This window comes from Aptenodytes patagonicus, chromosome 1 (assembly GCF_965638725.1).
Source record: "Aptenodytes patagonicus chromosome 1, bAptPat1.pri.cur, whole genome shotgun sequence".
NCBI lineage: Eukaryota > Metazoa > Chordata > Aves > Sphenisciformes > Spheniscidae > Aptenodytes > Aptenodytes patagonicus.
Window position 1 is genome coordinate 10,251,457 of NC_134949.1, and position 19,467 is coordinate 10,270,923.

The window sequence follows — 19,467 nt, forward strand, 5'->3', positions numbered from 1 at the left end:
TTGTTGGGAATAGTTTTTGTGCTCTTGAGATGTATCAGTTAAATTATAAGTAAATATTTGAAAACAGTACTATTTACTTTGCTGACACAACCAAATGGTCAATATAAATAACTGTGAGTATTGCTATGATAATCTTTGTTTCTCTGAACATATCATCTTGTCATATTCTGTATTTTCATACTACTTAATAATATAAAAGAATTCAGAGTTTTGTTCTTGGACACTGTGTTACAGTTATTTTTATGATATGCATTGTTGCATGCTATCTTACACTGGACGTTCTGCCCTGAGCAGATGAAATACTTCATCTTCTTAAACGTCAGTAAATCTTATGATACATATTGTGATCTTCATTGAGTTATGCAAACCAATTTCTCTATTCCTTTCAGAAAGTGCAATATCTTTTGTTTAAAGATTTCTTATGACATGCTATGGAATATTACAGACATTACAAACAAAAAAAAAATTGCGTTCCATGTAAGGATTGAAACTAACAATTAAAAACACATGATTAACATCTTGATTCAGTTGTAGATCATGATTGGTCTATCTGCCCTATGAAACTGCTCAGCCAATAGATCCCAGATGGTATTTTCCACCTACAAACTATTTATCCAATTAAGAAATATGTGGGGAAAATTATTTTCATATATTTCAAAAGTGTGAATTTACTAGGTAATCTCAAACTGCCATTATTTCTAGTAGAAGAGAGATATATAAATAGCATTTTAATTGAAGTAGTTTACTATAAGGAAATTTTGGATCTTCTCATTTTGAAGATGCTATATATACGCAAAATATCATTCCTCTAGGATTACAGACATTGAGGTTCATCTCAAAGAAAGACTCTTTTAGGAAAGATAAACATGTTGGTAAGCATGGCCTGGCTTCACTCATTCAGTGCTTTGGGGGGTGAATGAGTACTCACAATGCTTCTGTCATCCTCTGTGCTTGGCCTCGTTGTTGTCAGGATTTTCAGTCAGAAAATTGTAAACTTTGTATAGGAACAGAGTGGCTCCCCACCCACATCTTCCAAGAGAGTGGGTTTTTTACTTTTTTTTTTTTTTTCCAAATTCCCATCCAGTCCATGTCCTGAATACCAAAAACTTCTCTACACAGTTCTGCCATAGCTCAGAGACTCACTTTCTGACATTTCCAGTGGTCCTTTGAGCATCATCCTTTGAGTGTGGTAAAATGAAATCCTGTAAGTAAGAAACTCCCTCCCTGTATAAATGACTGAACCTGGACAGAAAATTGCAGAATATTCTAGTAAAGCCTTTGCAGATGTATTTCCACACCCAAGCAGACAGACTAGATTTGTACTATTTCAAAATCTGATGATGCGCACATACTTACTGAACTTCTGCAAGATGATATACTAGTGATATTGTTTAACACTCATTGTTTACATAACCTTCCAGGGTTTTCCTTTTTTGCATGCTATGTATTTGCCCGAGTTACAGATTAAAAAAAAACAACAACAAACAAGCTCTGTGATAACATCATGCTTTAACAGGCAAATTTTACAATACTGTGATTTTTATTTCATCTATTCAGAGTAGTCTAAGCTAAAAAACACCCATTTTTTTTTTCTTAATCTTTGAGCTTTGTGGTTCATCAGCCTGGATTATAAACTAAGAAATTCAGTTTTAACAGTTTCATCACTTCATATTTCATTAATTAAGACAATCTAATCTTTATTTGTGAGAAAAATGGTTGTAATACCACACAAGACTTGAAACAGGCTAGGAGGTCATTCTAATAACATTTTGGAGGAAAGGTGCATGACCTCTGTAAGTGACTGGCAATCCTTTGACTTGTAAATTTTCCTTCATAGCTTTCTGAATAATCCTGGTAAAATTTTCATCCATCATGTCTGCACGGAATAGACCCTGGAGTAAATTATCTTGCAAACTGTATCATGCTTTCTCTTGTAGGGATGCCCAGGAGTAGTATGTGGATTAGCTCTCTCAAGTAAAATAAGGCATGAAACAAACTGACAGCACATGAGCAACTAAGCATTGCCACATTCTTTAAAGTAATTAAAACTCAGGAAAAAAATTCATTCTCCTTTTACTTGCTGTTTAGTTAGGCTAGAGTAACTCTGTTTAAGCCAAAGGACTCACTGTGGTATGACTGACTAAGGGCTTGAGATGTTGCTTAAATCAACCTTCTGCATCTCCACACTTTAAAAATTTAGCATTTTGATTTTTTTTTAACTCCAATGGTTGAAATATCAGAACTATAATATTAGTCCTTATGAGGATGTTCAGAGAGAAATGGTCTTAATTTTGGACCTTCAACCAGAAAGTTATAAGAGGAGAAAAAAGACAGATGAAGGAAATTATTATGCACTAATCACGATACAGTTACCGAGATTGCAAATGCTTTTGCCTCTGCACAAATCTACTTCGATGTCTTGGTTGGCCAGGCTGAAAATACGGGTTTTACTGCAGATGAGAAACTTCTCTTGCAGTTATCTGTATCATTTCATAAAAAAAGAGGACTGTGAGATCAGATTAAAATATGATGCTTAATATTCATGAAGGAGGTTATAATTAGAATTTAACTTCTTGCTGGATTAAAATTAAGGTGAATTTTATCGCCCTTGCACAATTCATTGTTTTGAATGAAAACACTGAGACTGGGAACAATGTAGGACAGAGATCAGGTTAAATATTAAATTTATGCAACTTTGGGATCATCTGAGACGTTCCTTCTTTCATAATCAAGTCTAATTTATACCTTTGTATCTATTAGAAGGTAACTTCTGTGAAACATAACCTCATCTTAGGTCATGTAACATGAATATCAGAAAGACATATTGTGCCATTTTTCCCTCACAAGCATTTTTCTCTTTAACTGTTCTTAAACATAAAAATAATTTAGAAAGGAAGCAAGCATTACAACATTTATAGACACTTCTCCCACAAAGGTGCATAAGGGATACCAGATGATAAAACATTCAATCACTTGTTTTAAATGTTTGGAATAAGTTCTTTGATATTTAATGGAGAAGCACTGTAATTTAGGAATGAAAATGCAAAAAATGTGATAAAGAGACTCTAAGATGGATGTTCTGGGTTTGGACAAGAGGGATTTGCATTAATTCATGGGAGGAAGCAGATTTTTTGGTGGTTTAATGCCAAAATTAGTGAAATTCCCATTTTGGGGATGTTCTGAGAGGCTCACGCTGGAGGATCTCCATCTCAGAAGGAGAGAGGTGAAGGTGCCCCTCTGCCACCTCAGCAGCCCTTGGATACCAGAGGGCTACAGGACAAAAGTCAACCCTGCTGTAAAATAGACAAACACCAGTTATTGTCCTGATAGCAGCCAGTTACAGGCAGCAAATGGTTTCTGGTGTGCCTCCAGAGCCCGGCAGCACTGCATTTTGGGACTACATCCCCCCTTTCTGTGGGGACTGGTATACCACCACTTTAGGCCAGTGTTACAAAGTAAATAAGCACCTGTATTATGTGCTATAACTTCCCCCTGCAGATATCTAAGTCTCCTCATGGACTGTATGATGAGTCTAAATACTCTAGGTATTATAAATATACCCTTAACTTCCTTTGGTATGAAAGAAATGCTCTACTAATCTCTAACAATTTATTTCTAATTATTAAGTCAACTGCTTTTGTTGTTTTTCTCGGTCAGTAATCAGAAAAATTATAGTAGATTAATTCTTCCAGAAGGCTCAACTACAGAGTAGAATAAAACACAACCTGCAAAATTAGTAAAGTGGGAGGGAGTTTAGACAGAACTCATATTTGTTACTATTAGTCAAAGATGGGTGATGAGTTAATTGAGAGCAGCCCTGCAGAGAAGGACTTGGGGATGCTGGTGGATGGGAAATTGGACATGAGCTGGAAATGTGTACTTGCAGCCCAGAAAGCCAATTGTATCCTGGGCTGCATCACAAGCAGCGTGGCCAGCAGGTCGAGGGAGGGGATTCTGCCCCTCTACTCCTCTCTGGTGAGACCCCACCTGGAGTACTGCATCCAGCTCTGGAGCTCTCAGCATAAGAAAGACATGGACCCGTTGGAGCGGATCCAGAGGAGGGCCATGAAAACAATCAGGGGGCCTCTCCTGTAAAGAAAGGCTGAGAGAGTTGGGGTTGTTCAGCCTGGAGAAGAGAAGGCTTCGGGGAGACCTTATTGCAGCCTTCCAGTACTTAAAGGGGGCTTATAAGAAAGAGAGAGACTTTTTAGCAGGGCCTGTTGCGATAGGACAAGGGACAATGGTTTTAAACTGAAAGAGAGTAGATTTAGATTGGACATAATGAAGAAATGTTTTATGATGAGGCTGGTGGGACACTGGAACAGGTTGCCCAGAGAAGCTGCAGATGCCTCATCCCTGGAAGAGTGCAAGGTCAGGTTGGATGGGGCTTTGAGTAGCCTGATCTAGTGAAAGATGTTCCTGCCCATGGTGGGGGCATTGGACTAGATGATCTTTAAAGGTCCCTTTCAACCCAAATCATTCCATGATTCTATGATATGAAAGAGATGACAATGATTATTGAAGCGTTCAACACACAAATTGCAAATACTCCTGTACTGTGTGAGTGGTATTCTGGGAACAGTCGCCCATTCAGGCAAAGGTATTTTGCAGTTATAGAAGTAGAAACACTTTTATCCTTCGACAGTGGTTTCTTCTGTACCTTTGACTAGGAGCTTCAGGCACACACGTCACTCGCTTCGCCCAGTGTTTTGTCTTGAACAGATACAGTCAGTGACTCTGTGCCAGGAAAATTACACTTTCTTTCCAGTTTCTTACCTTTGTATTGAGCTTCAGTTACTGAAGCAACATCAGAATGTCAAATGTATTGTATTGGGTAGTAAGAGTCTGAGAACTGTTATTTCTGAGGAAAACTGAAAGTATCATTATATATCATACAACTGCTCACTTCTATGTTTATGTCAGGAAGTGAATGAATAGACGGATGATTTGTGAATCCACATGCTCAAGGTTACTAGCAAGAGTAGTCTCCAATCAACCTACAAATCATACACTAACATGTATTTATTTTTCTTAAATTTAGTTAAACTGAACTGTGTCTTCCAGAGAGAAAATTCCTATCTCCTACAACATAATCCCCAACTCATAACACACTAACAGTATATAGGTCAGCAATAAATGACCAAGTCAAAACCAGTCACTTTCACAATAGCAGAGAATTTATGTTATTTTGGAAGAGGCCCATGTTTCTGCACCAAGGCTTGATCCAATTCTTTTCAAGGCCTTTTTAGACTGGTACCACAGGGAGCACCATCTCTTTTGTTTTTGCACACATGGCAAATACTATTTGCTCTTTGCTGCCTTCCCAATAACTCAAATATCTCAGGAGTAGTGAACCTTTAATCCTAACATATACTAAAATTTAAGAGAACCTGAAAAAACAGTCTGGACTTTCAAGTATTTTTCTAGAATCAATAGAATCCTGTACTGACTGAGTATGAGACTGTTGACTTAATTGTAATGGATATTGGTGCATGGATTTAAAGAGAAATCCAGCCAATCTGAAATGTTACCAACACTGACTTGAACAGTGGTTGAACTGCATTTTTTGGTTTTGAGTTCATGTCCAGTAGTACACAGCAAAAGAAATCACTTCACATTCTCAGTGTCTTTCCTAAAAAGCAATATAAGCCTGGTGATCTCTTTTTTAAAATCCATTTTTAGCAGCTGTAATATCTGCTTTTATAGTCTTATTGCTATTCTGATTTACATGTAGATGAGTTCAGTTTGTGAAATAAAATATTACTGAGTAAAATGTGATCCTTGCCCAGGAAGAGATCTAAATGAAAGAATAAGGTATTGCCAGACTTCTCTACTATCTCTATAAATAAAAAAGTTAAAATTCAACCTGGCATTGTTTAAACTGTCTTTAATATAAAATCACAACCTTGCTTTCTGCCATCAGGTTCTACCATCTAGTACTCTTGACAGCATAAGATTAATTAATGCCACCAAAATTTAAAGCAGAAAATACCAGCAAGGATGATTTCTTGCATGGGTAGCTGCTTCAGTACAGAGGAAAAAAGGGACACAATGGAATAGAAAATAAGTAATGAAAGCACTTGCAGCTAGCCTGTCATGTGTTGATCCCCTCATACCGCATCTCCTTTATTTTTGGGAATGCAAATTTTAATTTCAAAAATTGAAAAGATCAGATATGCTTTCTGTCACAAGGGATCCTTAAGCAATGAATCAGGCTTATGCACTGACAGTAGTCCTTATCCTCTCTCTCTCTCTCTCTTTTGTTTTTTTAAAGCTATCTATAATATTTTATACATGCTCCCTCAAGCTAGGAATAGCCATACTACTAATATCTAAATACCACACTAATTTGAAGAAGTGACTCAAGATAAACAGCAGTATTGTAAACCTAAGAATTATCAGCTTCCTCTCTAAACTCTGGGAAACATTTCTTTTATCTATCCCTGATTGGCCCAGCACTCTAATTTGCCCACCTGGCTCTCCAGTAATAATTGGAGCAATTACTTCTGCCTTCCTGAGGTATTTGCCAGTATAATCCAGCTGGTTTTCCTAAAAAGAAGCAGAAAGAATTTAAATAAGAATAAAGACTGCAGGCAGAGATAGAAACATAGCAGAAAAAAGGACAAGATGATCTTCTATATTCTTCTATCCACATCACAGACAACATTGCTTTACATAGTTACAAATCATCCTGTTCCTGAATTGTTATTATAAAGTGTCATTAAAAGAGAAGTAGATAATCCAGGGAGCCTGACTGTGATTAACTAGTGGCTGGCCAACAGCTTGTGCCACTTTTGTATGAACTGGGACTGAATGGCTGTTAGCCATTAAATCCTGTGGCAAGAAAATTCTAAAAAACTTGATTTTTTTTTTTTTAAGCTTTCATTTAAAAAAGTCTGCTTTTCCCATAAGATCAGTAGAAAATTAACAAATATTAAGAAGACAAACAAGCAAAAAGAAAAAACAGAAAAACCTGAAAGCACATGTATTTCATCTTGAAACCAATATATCACCCTTTGATATGATGCTTTATTAATCACCTGGAAAGATAATTTGCTTGCCTAATGTTCTTAGTCACTTTTATTGGCCTAGCTCTTAAACGCATTTCCACTAACATAAAGCTGGTTGGGACGTTCCAGAGGTTTTTTCTAGTGACTCCTTGGAGATGTAATGGGCTCAGAGTGTTTGGGCTGGGAATCAGAGTGCTAGTAATTCCATCAAAAATCTGACAAAGCTACATGTTTCATTTCGGGGGGGGGGGGGGGGGGGGGGGGGGAGAAAAAAGGAATTTTGGTAGAATTCTGTAATCTGTGTCTTTAGAAAGATATGGTTATGAAGGAAATCTGACTTAATACCAGCTGGCACATTTAGTACAAATACCAGTTAATAATGAAGACCTTCAACACTGGAAAGCAAACAGGGGGATCCCCAGACCAAAACTGGAGTAGAGGTGAAGATGCTGGAATGTGTGACTACCGGACCTGAACCTTGTCTGGTGTAAGTCTGAAGAAGGGCTACTTCACCTAGTGAGTAATTTAAAACAACTTTGAAATAGAGTCATTTTTCATAATCAGTGCTCATTTAGAATCAGCAAAAGTCAGGTTGAAGCATTAATATGATAGAAGGTGAATTGCTAAATCCTAAACAACTTCCCCTCTGTGATGAAAATGAAACTAGGAGGTACTGAGTAAGTTTTAAAATGTCATCTTCCTGGATAATTCAGGTGATCTCCTTCATTTAGCAGTGTGATTAGGACCTGGAATTTTGTGCGTACTCCAGGAAAAAAGTAAGTAAAATAGATCTATTTTAAGGTCAATGATGTTTAGTGCTCAAGTATGTATGAGCTATTATGTAGCAGGAATGGGGTCGAGGGGATCTCAAGAGGTCATCCCATTGCTTCAAAACACAATATTGTTCCTAACAGGCTTTTGCTAACTTGTGCCAAAAAATTCTTAGTGGTGACAGAGACTTTACAGCTTTATTAGTCTGTTCTAGGGCTTGATTATCCTTGACACTAAAATGTTTTTCCTAACTTCTAGCCTAATTTTGCTTGCTGAAATTAATACTCGAGAGAAATAAGAATCCAAAATCCAAGCTCTTCCCTCACAAACAGCACATTTTATCAAGCATTTCCAACAAATAGATTTTTCTGAGCTTGCCTACAAATGATAACACAGCTGCTTCTACTGAACAGTTCCATATTAGAGCTCCACTTTTGTTGTATTTATCTGAAATGTCAAAAAAAAATAGGAATGTCATAAACTGTTTCTATATTTAACTGTCCTTTGTAACTCCTTAATGTTTGTAACTCACATAAAAGGAGCTGGTATTGTATTATATGTGTATGGTTTAGAAGATTATTTATTCTTTTTTTCTTTTGTTAGATAATTTATAACTTGCTTAGAAATTAAACTATTATGCTGGGGATTCGGAAAGAAGTTTTTTTTATTTTCCCCTCACATGTTCTTGTAGTATGAACCCTTTTTTAGACTGATGTTCAGTTATGTTGGAATGCTGTTTAAATGCAGATGGATCTAGAGCCTTTCCAGGTGGGATCACATGGCAAGCTAAAATTAAAATTCAGCTGATATTTATGTCAGGATCTGAGACTGATCAGAATTATTGGACTATAGGTTGTGTTTCAAGACAGAAGTTTTTGAAAATCAGTGCATTAAAATGAATATAAATCTTTCCTATGATGAAATTGCCTAGATGCTTCTGATTCTCATGGTAGAGAGTCTGCTTTCATATCTATAATTAGAACCATGTGCTTTGTCCCCAGTTTATTTTCAAATTAATATGCTTTTCATAATGCTCCATGTTCATTATTTCATCCTATGATAGTAGTCTTACAGGCTTGCAGCTTTAATGAAATGTCTTATCCATTGCAACAATATGTGAATAATGATTTGTCTGTTAAGGAAAAGCTTCAGGGTATGTGAATTCCTAACAGTTTGTCCCGTGTAGGCATTTGTAATTACTTTAGGCTAATATGTGCTGTGCTTCCCTTTTGTGTATTATTTATTCTGATACTATTAGGCTATGACTGAGAGGGAATCAAATGGCCAGAAGACTAGTCAAATCTAGTGGCAGAAAGTGATGTACTGTGTGTGTAGAGTAGAACGTAGTTTATATATCTTTATCTACAAAGAGGTTCAGGGGCTTAAACATAGGTGTATCTTGTTGCTTTAAATACCCTAAAGCATTTTTCTGCCTCAATCCAGTTATTGCTCCAGAAAGTCATGGGTATCCCATAGATTCTTCATCACATCTGTCATTCCTGACCAGATACTTCAGTTTCACTAGCACGTCTTAAATGATGCCAGATCCACGTGTATATAGGCATAAACCTGATTTGCTCCTACAGCCAAGACACTATTCAAGATTCACTTCAGTGTCAGCTACCTGGAGAGCAAATCCTTTTCCACTATTTGTTAAGAACCAGAAGATTATAATGAAAATTTCCAACATTTATTTTAGCTTGCATATCTAAATTTTAGATGGCTGATATCAGATGGGATTAGTTATACCAAATGGTCCCCAGGTTTGCATGTGTGTTGATGCCATCCATTGCATAGGTCTGTCTTTTCTGAAACACCTTTTGGTATGTTTTCTTTTTATTATAGTTTCTTTTTTATACTTTCTTTAGATTTTTTGTCTGCCACATTGGCTTTGTACTCTGACTGATTGTGATGTGATAATAACATAACGTGACTGAATTTCCATGCCTTGGAAAAATGCACAAAGATTCTGGAGATCAGCTGGGTCAAACATCTGATACATACATCTGCCTTCATGTCTCACACGGGTGTAGTACCTAGAAGTTCACATATTTTCCAGAAGTCTGGTAACATACTGCCTACAATAATTAGCCAGTTTGTGTGATTTACTAGAAAAAGCCCCCTATGTAACTTGCATCAATGCCTGCTGAGTATGCTATGGATTCTTACTGTTTCCTCCTGCTGCTCATCTAATATCTACAGCATTTATTCACCAGCCTCCTGATTGCCTTGGCTGTGCCTGGCTGAGTGTTTAGCTTTTTAGAAACATATTCATATTCATGGAATTCTCTGTTATATTCTTGAAGGAATTGGATTCTCACTGATCTGAATGCAATTATTTGACTTTTTTTATAAACTATGCCCTTCTGACCAGTCTGATCGTCTTAAGAGTTCCTTCTTTCTTGGCAAGTAAAGCAGAGAAAAGGAAGGCTTTCCTTCTTGTCTCTGGACATTTGCGAGAGTGACAAACATAGACACCTTAACTCTTCATATATATGTTGCTTTTAAGGCTATTTGGTGTTTTGTTTATGTTTTTTAGCAGTATGCAAAGTCTCTGACTTTATAGAGACAGATTTTTCACACTATTTTCCATGTTGGAAAAAGTGAAGCCTACACAATATTGACACTTGGTATTTCCTTCATACTCGGTGCTTTCTTTTCAAATACTCCCACAAAGCAAAATTACCTAAGTTCCTGTAAAATTATACTACAGCTTATTATAATTTGGAAACTATACAGTGTAACAATAGGTTTTTAAGTCCATGATAAATTTTTTCATGAGAGCTGGCATTTCCAAAGAAAGGAATCTGAGCAGCGTTAGAAAGAAAATGAAAGAAAATTAACAAGAGAAACATTTTCTTTTTTTCCCTGTTGATGAACATTTTGTGCACAAAAAGGGCTTTCACATCAAAAGGGAAATGGTTTGGGAAGCAGAGCCTAGGAGCTGCTCTTTGCCTCTCTTTACCAAAACACCTTACCTAGGTGTTGTTCCATTGACTAAAGGGGCTACTCCAGACTTACAAAATTATACAAAGAGAATGAGACATTGAAGAGTTTCAGCTTGCCTTCAGAAATTGACTTAAGCATGCTCTTCTGGAATTACATAAAATAAAGATTAGTATTCTGTTTTTATTGGAGGTACTTGCAAGAATCCTACAACATGAGAAATAGATTTTTCCAATTTATCTTCAGTAGTGGAAACAACGTGAAAGCATATTGCTTTCCATCAGAAAACAGAAAAGCACCAATATTAGTGAGAGAAAGCCAGTCTTCCTAACACAACTTTTGTCATTTTCTTGTCAAAGCCCAGTAGCTAATATGTCATTGTACACTGTGCTTTTTTTCCCAGCCTCTTGAAATTGGCTTGTTGAATCTAACTGGTTGTATGCAGGTACAGACTTATCGAGAAGGAGGAAAGGTAAAGAGGCCATAGTCTCCCCATAAATGTCTCATCATTTTGGATGTGTGCCTTGTCACTTTGTAAGGGAAAGACTGCACTGAAATCACAGATGCATCCAAGTATAATATGACAAATCAGTCCCCTCTATTGGCAGCATCTACTGCCCTCAGGTTACTTGCTCTGAATCAAATTCCAAAATTAAATATTGCAGTTTTCCTGTTGAACAAAGCTGAGTAATTTGTTACAAGTAAAATTTTCTGCCACTGGCTAAAGATTCTCAATTGAAGACAGCTTGAAAAATGGATATAATAGGAAGTCATGCAAATCCTGGGAGAAAGGACACAAGGACATACACACACACAAAACACAAATGCATTCTTTCTTCCCTGCCCCTCTCTAGAATGAACTGAATATATGGATGTATATTTAAAGCATTGACCAAAAGAAATAGTTATTCTGATTTCTGCTATAATTTTGAGCAGAAAATTCTTTCTTAGGGATACTACGTCTGTTATGATTATAAATTAAATAAAAAGAGATCAGATTTTTTTGGATGCATTTTGTGAATTTATCTACATGATTTTTTTTAACCTGAATAATCCCAATTACACAATAGCAGATTTTTTTCATAAGGTCAATGTCAACAAATTTCTCAGAATAGATTTCTTCAGAAGATTACAAGTTTTGATGAAATATTAAATTTTAAATTAAAAAGAAGTAATAAAAACTTAGGAAGGGATACATAAAATTGACATCTTTCTTCCTTAGTTTCTTAATGAACCATTTGAACGAATAACTTGATCTTTATAATGTAGTTTCCCATAACAAGATGAGGGTTCCAATACATTCTCAGCTGCCTGAAATGCTTTGAGAATACTGGCTGGGGAGCCTTGTGTAAATACCTTTTCTGATGGTACCAAGATATCTTTGATGGTTAGTAGAGGAACTTCAAGGTTTCTGCATCATTTTGTTAAGACAATGGAGTTAGTACCCAAAGACAATGCTTCTATCTGGAAAATGTAGACAATGCACACTGTGTGCATTCTGTCCTTCCATCTGTCCTTCTTAACTATTATCTTTGCAATCTCAAATGAATATTTGAAATGCCATTCAACTCATTGCAATAACATACAGCTGAGGCATGCATCACTTAAGTGTTACTGGTCCCCTCCTGAATTGGGATTAGGAGGAGAGACTGCTGATGGTCAGTCCCTCTGCTGTCCCCCTGGAAATTTTCAGAGAGGTTCTGTATACCTTGTGTTCTCCTCTCCTGCAGTAGTGACCAAGACCTACAGCCTAAAAGCAAGTGCTTTCCTGCTTTACTTTACTTCTGAAAATAGTCTCTCTGACATCATAATGTTCATGCAGGCTGCATCTACCTTATTATTATGATTCAGAGCAGCAACACAACTTTGAAATAAATTTTTCAATTTTACCTTGCTTGACATTGTGTTGATTTGCCTCTTTTTTTTTTTCTTTGATGCATCCAAATCTGGTTCCTTTTGAGGGAAACTAAACTGGAAACTCTGTTCCAGGTGAGCACTAAATGTGCTCTTGTCCCTATACGTGTCGTAGCCAATGATGGGTCCTTTGGACAGAACTGGACCACATGCAGAAAAGGAACATGTTTATCACAGACCAGAGTGATTCCAGTTTCAAGTAAAAGCTCTCAACTTTATACAATATTGATGTAGGTGCCTCACAACCAATTGCTTTGATCTACTGATTTGTTCCTATTGCACCAGATTAGTGCTGTGTAGACACAGTAACAGATAATTAAGCAAACACCTAAGTATAAGCTTATATAATTTGACATCCTAGTTTTCTATTGATCTTTAAAATTGCTATAGATAAAAAAAATTAAAAAATGAAAATATATACACACCTCTTTTTCATACTGTCATCCTGTGATCAGTTTGGTGAGGAAAGCCCTTTGTGCCTGAGTTGCATGAAATAAAGGAGATAAATATGTCAGCTGCCATATTCTACAAGAAATCAAACAAGAAAGAGTGATGAACATTTCATCTCTTTCAACCACACTGCACTGAGGGAAAGTCTCTAATAATCTAGTCTAAGACCTAATCTTTCAGGTCCTTTCGAGGAGGAAATAAAGACAGACACACAAGAAAATTCCATGACATTCCCATTTAATCTTTTCCTTATGTTTTTTTCTCATCTTAGGTTGCTCGTTTTATGTGAACTGAATTGATCTATAAGGAGGTGCTGTCTAGTGGTTTTTATCTATTAATCTCAAAACATATATTTAAAGCTCTTAACTTGAGCTTTAATCAGGATTCTTTGATTTTTTTAATTTTTTTTTCACTCACTGTATGAACTGAATTAAGTAACAACTTCTCAATAGATGTGTATATTCATTCATAAAATTATATTAAACTCATCCTTTCATAAAGCTTTTGGAATTCAAATGATGCTTATGACAGGAGAGACTGCCTTCATGGGACTTTTGCCATTGGGAGTCAGAATTCCCCATAGTGCCCTTTGAGTTCTGCGATAAATTGTGAAATAAATTACTCGAATATATTTCATTGCATTGCATAGGAAAAGTTGCTTCCCTACAATATAAAGTATAGAAGGTGTATACATGGTCATGACATACATAGGTGACATACACAGTCATATAGATGTAGTGGGCTAGATTAATATTGTGTAACAGGTTAGATCAGGACATACTCTATGAAAGTCACTGAAATTTCATCAGCCTAAGATTGGCATGAGAGAAGAGGGATCACACAATGAGAAACTTTCAAGTACTGTGAAAAACACAGAAGCAGTATTGGAGAGTGCAGAAAAATTAGGATCAAAGCATTTAGCTGGCTGAGCAACTAAAGTGCTGCAAATGATCCCTAAAGGTGGGAAGTCTGTCCTCTGAGCAACCCTGAGTTCAGACTCTGCAGTTTTTACTCTATTATTTAGTGTAGCAGCACTTTTGTCCTACTCTACCTATGATCTTTAATTACGTAGGTTTTCACTGGACTGATTCACTCTACTGTATTTACTTTAAATGAGCAGTACTTTATTTCAGAAAGTTTCTTATACAAATGTAAGGAATCCTTTGCAGCACAGTCTTGTTGGAATTCAGATCACCTGTCTTGTCCTCAGAGGAATATCCATGTCAGTGTTGTTTGTTTGTTTCTTTTAAATTGTGGTTACATTGTGAAATGGAAGGTGAGATTTATGAACAATTTGAAGTGGAAAATTTGTATAATACTACATGTTAGGAGCAAAAGTGGAGTCAGCGATTTGAAGTTAATTTAGGTAGCTGTAACTTCATAAACTTAAATTTGAGCCCAAGGATTTAGTGTTGATTAGTTCAAGCAGCCAATATTTTGTGCTGAGTCAAGGTAGGTTTAATATACATGGATTCCTAGGATTAGGTCAACTTCAATGATATATATGCATACATTTGTACAAATGCACATATATGTATACACATGTAGGCATGTATATATACAGATATGTGCACATATATAAATGATTGAATCACACACACATATATATAAGTATACTTATATATATTATGACCTAATAATAGTTCTACATAAATGTTTGGGAAAAAAACCCTCAGTTCTGAATGAAATGCTCCATCTGTGTCTACGGGTTTCTCCCTTATTTAAAATATCACTTTTGCTTCATGAGCTTTTATAATCTGGAAAATAAACGTCACTCTTTGTGACTGCAAAAGACGAGACCTGTGTTTCATACTGGCTCTCACATAGAAAGGCAATGAATCCTATTAATCTCATTCAGTTTTACAGTTGACTTTCATGGGTTCTACTAGTTTAATGGTCTTTTTTATTTAAATACATTTACAATAATTTAATTATTAGTGATTTCATTGGCATTTTCTTTTGAACCTTAACTAGAGGATAAGGAGAATTCTGGTCTGATCCTTTAGATTTTGCAAACAGGACCTGCTTAAGTAGTCTAGGAATTTCTCTGAATAGTAAAGGGTTTATTTCAGTCTCACACTCATTCTATGTTAATTGTCTAACTAAAAACCTAGGGTTTTGTCTACTATATAAAAAAAAATCTAATCCAATAACCTTCTACAGCTGGGACCTCAGAAATAGATAATGCAATGAGAAATTTTATCATGGGAGTTATGGGAGGATCAGCCACTTAAGTAAAAATTTTGCAATCAGTGGAAAAAAATAACCATTTTGAAGGTACAATTCATCTGACCTATTTTAGAGATCTATTTGCAACTAAGACAAACCACATTCTAGAAGAGCAATTGCTCTCCTTTTACTATAAAAGAAGCCTTGACGTCTAGCTCAGATATAGACATCAACATTCAGGCAGATGAATCCTAGCAGCAGGGTCTATCTCCAACAGATGTCAGGTGACAGTCACTGTAAAATGTTATTCCATATGCATCAAGAAGTAACTTTTAAGCACATTTAACTTTATTTGACAAAAATGCTAATTTGATTTGGTCTGCAGTTCTAAAATGGCTACTGTGCTCAACAGCAAGTGTAATTACCATTTGGAGTGTTACATAATTATCTTGAACTAACAAGAAGCACAAGATGGTGTCAATTTTTTTTGTTGTTGTTAGAAAAGGCTCTAATTAGGATGTGAAAAATGAATAGGGGAGAAATTTTGGATTAACAGTTTACTCAGATACAACATAACCATCTTGAAATCACAGACATATAACAGGATAACAGAGATCAGGTTTATTTCATTAAAGATGAAAACTGAAGCAGGTCACAAATCTAAAGGACCAATTTTGTGCATCTTTAGATTACAAATACTAATTCTGTTTTCATTGCATTTATATAACCTAATACTTTCAGTTCTCCAAATTCAATGTTGCTAACCAGTCTGATTTTTTTTTTTTTCCCCCCACAAGGCAACAGGAATTCTGCCAGGATTAGTGATTAATTTAGCAATAAAATAAGTTTCTCTTTTGGTACTACTTGAGGAAAGCCCCACACTAATCCTCTCTTTTCTCCACCTTTCAAATCTCACTGGGAAGAGTAAAAAAAAAACCCCAACACTGTAGAGATGGTATAGACAGCCTGCAGAATTCTTCTATAGATTCAGTGATTGACACAAAGCTCATTAGAAAGAAAAGAACTAGAAACACTCATGATTCACTGTACCTGGAGTTACTGATTGCCTCTTAATTGGTTTTGTCTCTCAGAAGAGTTGATGTCTTGTATTTGCTGAAAGAATTTCACCCTCAAAACACACTAGCAGATAGCAGTCTCCCTTGTTGACCTGAGGCAAGCCTGGCAAGAAGCCCTGAGTTGCCTAAAGAGACCATATATGCTTTTCTCTGGATTCTGTACCTCTGTGAAGATAGCGGCTCTATCCCTGTTTACTTCACTGTAGTTCACCACAAAAAGAACACACAGAGTCATAATCTCAGTTATAATCTCAGGGGAAAAAAAGCAACAGGAAACACAAGTAAATCAAATTAAAACACAACATATAATTAGTAACTTCCTCCTTTTTTACACAAGATCTCCAATATTTGTCACAACTGGGTAATGGGATATATAACAAGATAGTAATATCTGTCTCAGATTTAAACCGTGGTCTCATATAATTTTAGAATTAGGCCTTTAAGACAGGCATGGAAGTATCCTCAACAGTTCAGACAAGTTCGCTGTCTCATACTTCAATGATTTCTTCTGGGTTCAAAACTCATCAGTATTTAGACATTTAGTCAACTGTTTGTTAATGGAAGGAAGACAAGGATCCCAGCAGGGTTGCCTTCAACAGCTGGGAAGGTGGAAGATAAAGAACTCTGGGAGCTGTTAGAGCAACAAAGATGAAACTGGGAAGAAGGGACAAAGCTGATGTGGGAACTAGTCAGAGGGTATAAAATAATCCTCATAATCCACACCATGGGCCTGTTTGGAAGCACAGACCTTAAAAGCTTGGGGAGTGAGCAGCCCACAAGGAAATCAGGCATATGTCTGTCAAAAGAAGAGTGAAGAAAAGCCTAAATTTCATTGGTTAGACTTTTCTGGGGAATGGTAACAAGGAATTGAAGTATCCTTGAACTTTGAGCAACTCCCAGTGGACTGTTACACATGGGCTCACAGCCCATGCCACTATTATGCCTCTTGTATGTAGCTGACAAAAATGATCAAGGCTGTTACATTTCCTCTTTGATTCCAGCATAACTGTTGGGCCAAAGAGACAGAAGCAAACCTGCTCACTTCTGACAGCTGCCGAGCTGTCTTTATATAAACTCTTCATATTCAGCTTAGTCCAACTCACTTCATGAACACACATTCCCAGTATTAGAAGCCTTCGGGAATCACAACCAACCTTCCATTTATATAAAGAGCAAACCTAACCATACATGGCCGATCAGAAGGATGTATGCAGCTATTCTCTCCAGCTCCCTGCAGCAAAACTAAGCAATGAAGAACTGGGTTTACATTCATGCTACAGCACTACTGATTTCTATCTCCTGCAGCAAAACTCTCGAATAAACAACTGGACTTGCTTTCATGCAGGAGTGCTAACTTGTTGATAGCACCACAGCTATATTTAAAGATCTTTTCCTGAGGCAGCTTTTCTTTATTGTTGACAGTAAAATGGATGGTCTATGAAAAAAGATTTTTGTGCCACTGTTTGTTTTCAAACAGTTGGGGAATAATGCAGGGACCACAAAGCACATTCAATATTCTTCAGACTTCTTTAAAATGAGTAAAACTAAAAACATACAATTGATGCCCAAAGCAATTTTAAAAATACTGAAAGTGCTGGCATTGGAGACAATGTCCTTTTCCCACAAAGCAATCGATTTTTATATGTCCTCATCTCAAAATGTGAGGTGTCCACTCAGTTCTGCTCAACAGAACTTGTTTAAAGCACTCTTCAGATTAGATTTTCTCTGAGAAAGTCACTGGTACAATGACACCACTAACTTTTCTTTAAATAATATCAATTTGGAAAATGCCTTTGTGATCATTGTTGCTACATACCGGGCTGCAAAAGTAACTGTGTAGGGAGCAGGTCATAGGAAGGGATTATTCCCTTCCACTGGGTGCTTGTGAGGCCCCATCCAGAACAATGTGTCTGGTTTGGAGCCTCTAGAGATATTGAGGAGACTCCAAAAGAGTGCCAGTAGAATGGTTAAGGGCCAGCGCAAGTGTCATTGAGGAGGGGCTGAGGGTTTCTTTAAATCTCAGGAAATGAGCTACTTTATGAGTAGCTAACTACCTTATGGGATAGTATAGAGAAGATGGAGCCAGATTCTTCTCAGAGCTCCGCAACACAAAAAGGAAATAGCCAACATTCACAAGCTGAAGTAAGGGAAATTCGAACTGAATATAACGAAAGCTAAAAAAAAAAAAAAAAATCACCATGAGTGTAGTTAAACACTGGGTAGGGTTGCCCAGAGAGGCTGTGGAGCCTCTCTTGAAGATTTTCAAAACTCACCAAACAAACTCTGTCTAGCCTGATCTAATTTGGAAGTTAACCCTATTGTGAATATGAGGTTGGACTGGAGACCTCCAGTAGTCCTTTCCTCTCTGAATTATCTTATCAGTCTACAATTGCTTCATAAAGCACACTTTGTCATAAACCAGCATTTTTGCTGAAAAATGCCATACTTTCCTTCCCTCAACCTCATTTCATCCTTCATGGTGGCATAAAGCATGTGCTGAATCAAGTTGGGTAACCAACCCAAAATCAATACATTGGAGGGAGGAGGGGAGTGGGTGAGGTGGCAGTTAGTAGGATCATTTCTGCCAACTAGTTCACTAGGCAGCTGTACAAACATCTATGGCTAAAGGAGATAACGTCAGGGAAACTGTGTGGGAAGAAATAAGCAGGAGTGTGAAGAGAGCTCTTTCAGCGCCAGTGCCCGTTTATGCCATTTTAAGATGAATAAGAGTCAGTGATTAGTTACAGGTAAGATGTTCTTTGCAGCTAGACCAGTGCCAAGGATGGTATTATTTTTTTTAAGGGGACATCTCACCAGGAAGAGTTTAAAAGAGCAATCTGCTGCAACTGTTCGTTAAACACTCCATAGTATTTTTCATAACCACCAAGTTGGCCAAATTCCTCCCAGGTAATTATGTTGAAGTTCCTTGCTGCAACTGCATACAGATAATGTATTTTTCTCTTTCCCTACCTTACATATGCTAGCAAGACCTGGCATATCTCATCACAGGCTTTGTAAATAAGGGTTTATTTAAAAAAAAGATCTTTGCTAAATAACAGAAAATAAACAAACCAGATTTCCTTCGACTTTTCTGTGTCTGAGCAGTAGGATGATAGTATCAGTAAAGCATT

General features: G+C 36.7%; 2 protein-coding genes across 8 annotated transcripts in view; one reads left to right on the forward strand and one right to left on the reverse strand.

Annotated features, from left to right (window-relative positions):
- The window catches only part of PCLO (piccolo presynaptic cytomatrix protein), a 392,730-nt gene that overhangs the window by 345,356 nt on the left and 27,907 nt on the right, over positions 1 to 19,467 (forward strand). The window lies entirely within an intron of this gene.
- The window catches only part of LOC143171195 (uncharacterized), a 61,855-nt gene that overhangs the window by 37,129 nt on the left and 5,259 nt on the right, over positions 1 to 19,467 (reverse strand). Inside the window, exons 2-3 of one of the 2 annotated variants that reach the window (XR_012997166.1) lie at positions 13,067 to 13,120; positions 6,474 to 6,549 (exon numbers count right to left, since the gene is read on the reverse strand). Coding sequence is in view for 1 of the 2 variants with exons in the window: in XM_076360037.1 (XP_076216152.1) it covers positions 6,474 to 6,549 (76 nt within the window). In the remaining variant the exon portion in view is untranslated. The remainder of the gene's footprint in view (positions 1 to 6,473; positions 6,550 to 13,066; positions 13,121 to 19,467) is intronic. The other variant, XM_076360037.1, reaches the window with a different exon arrangement.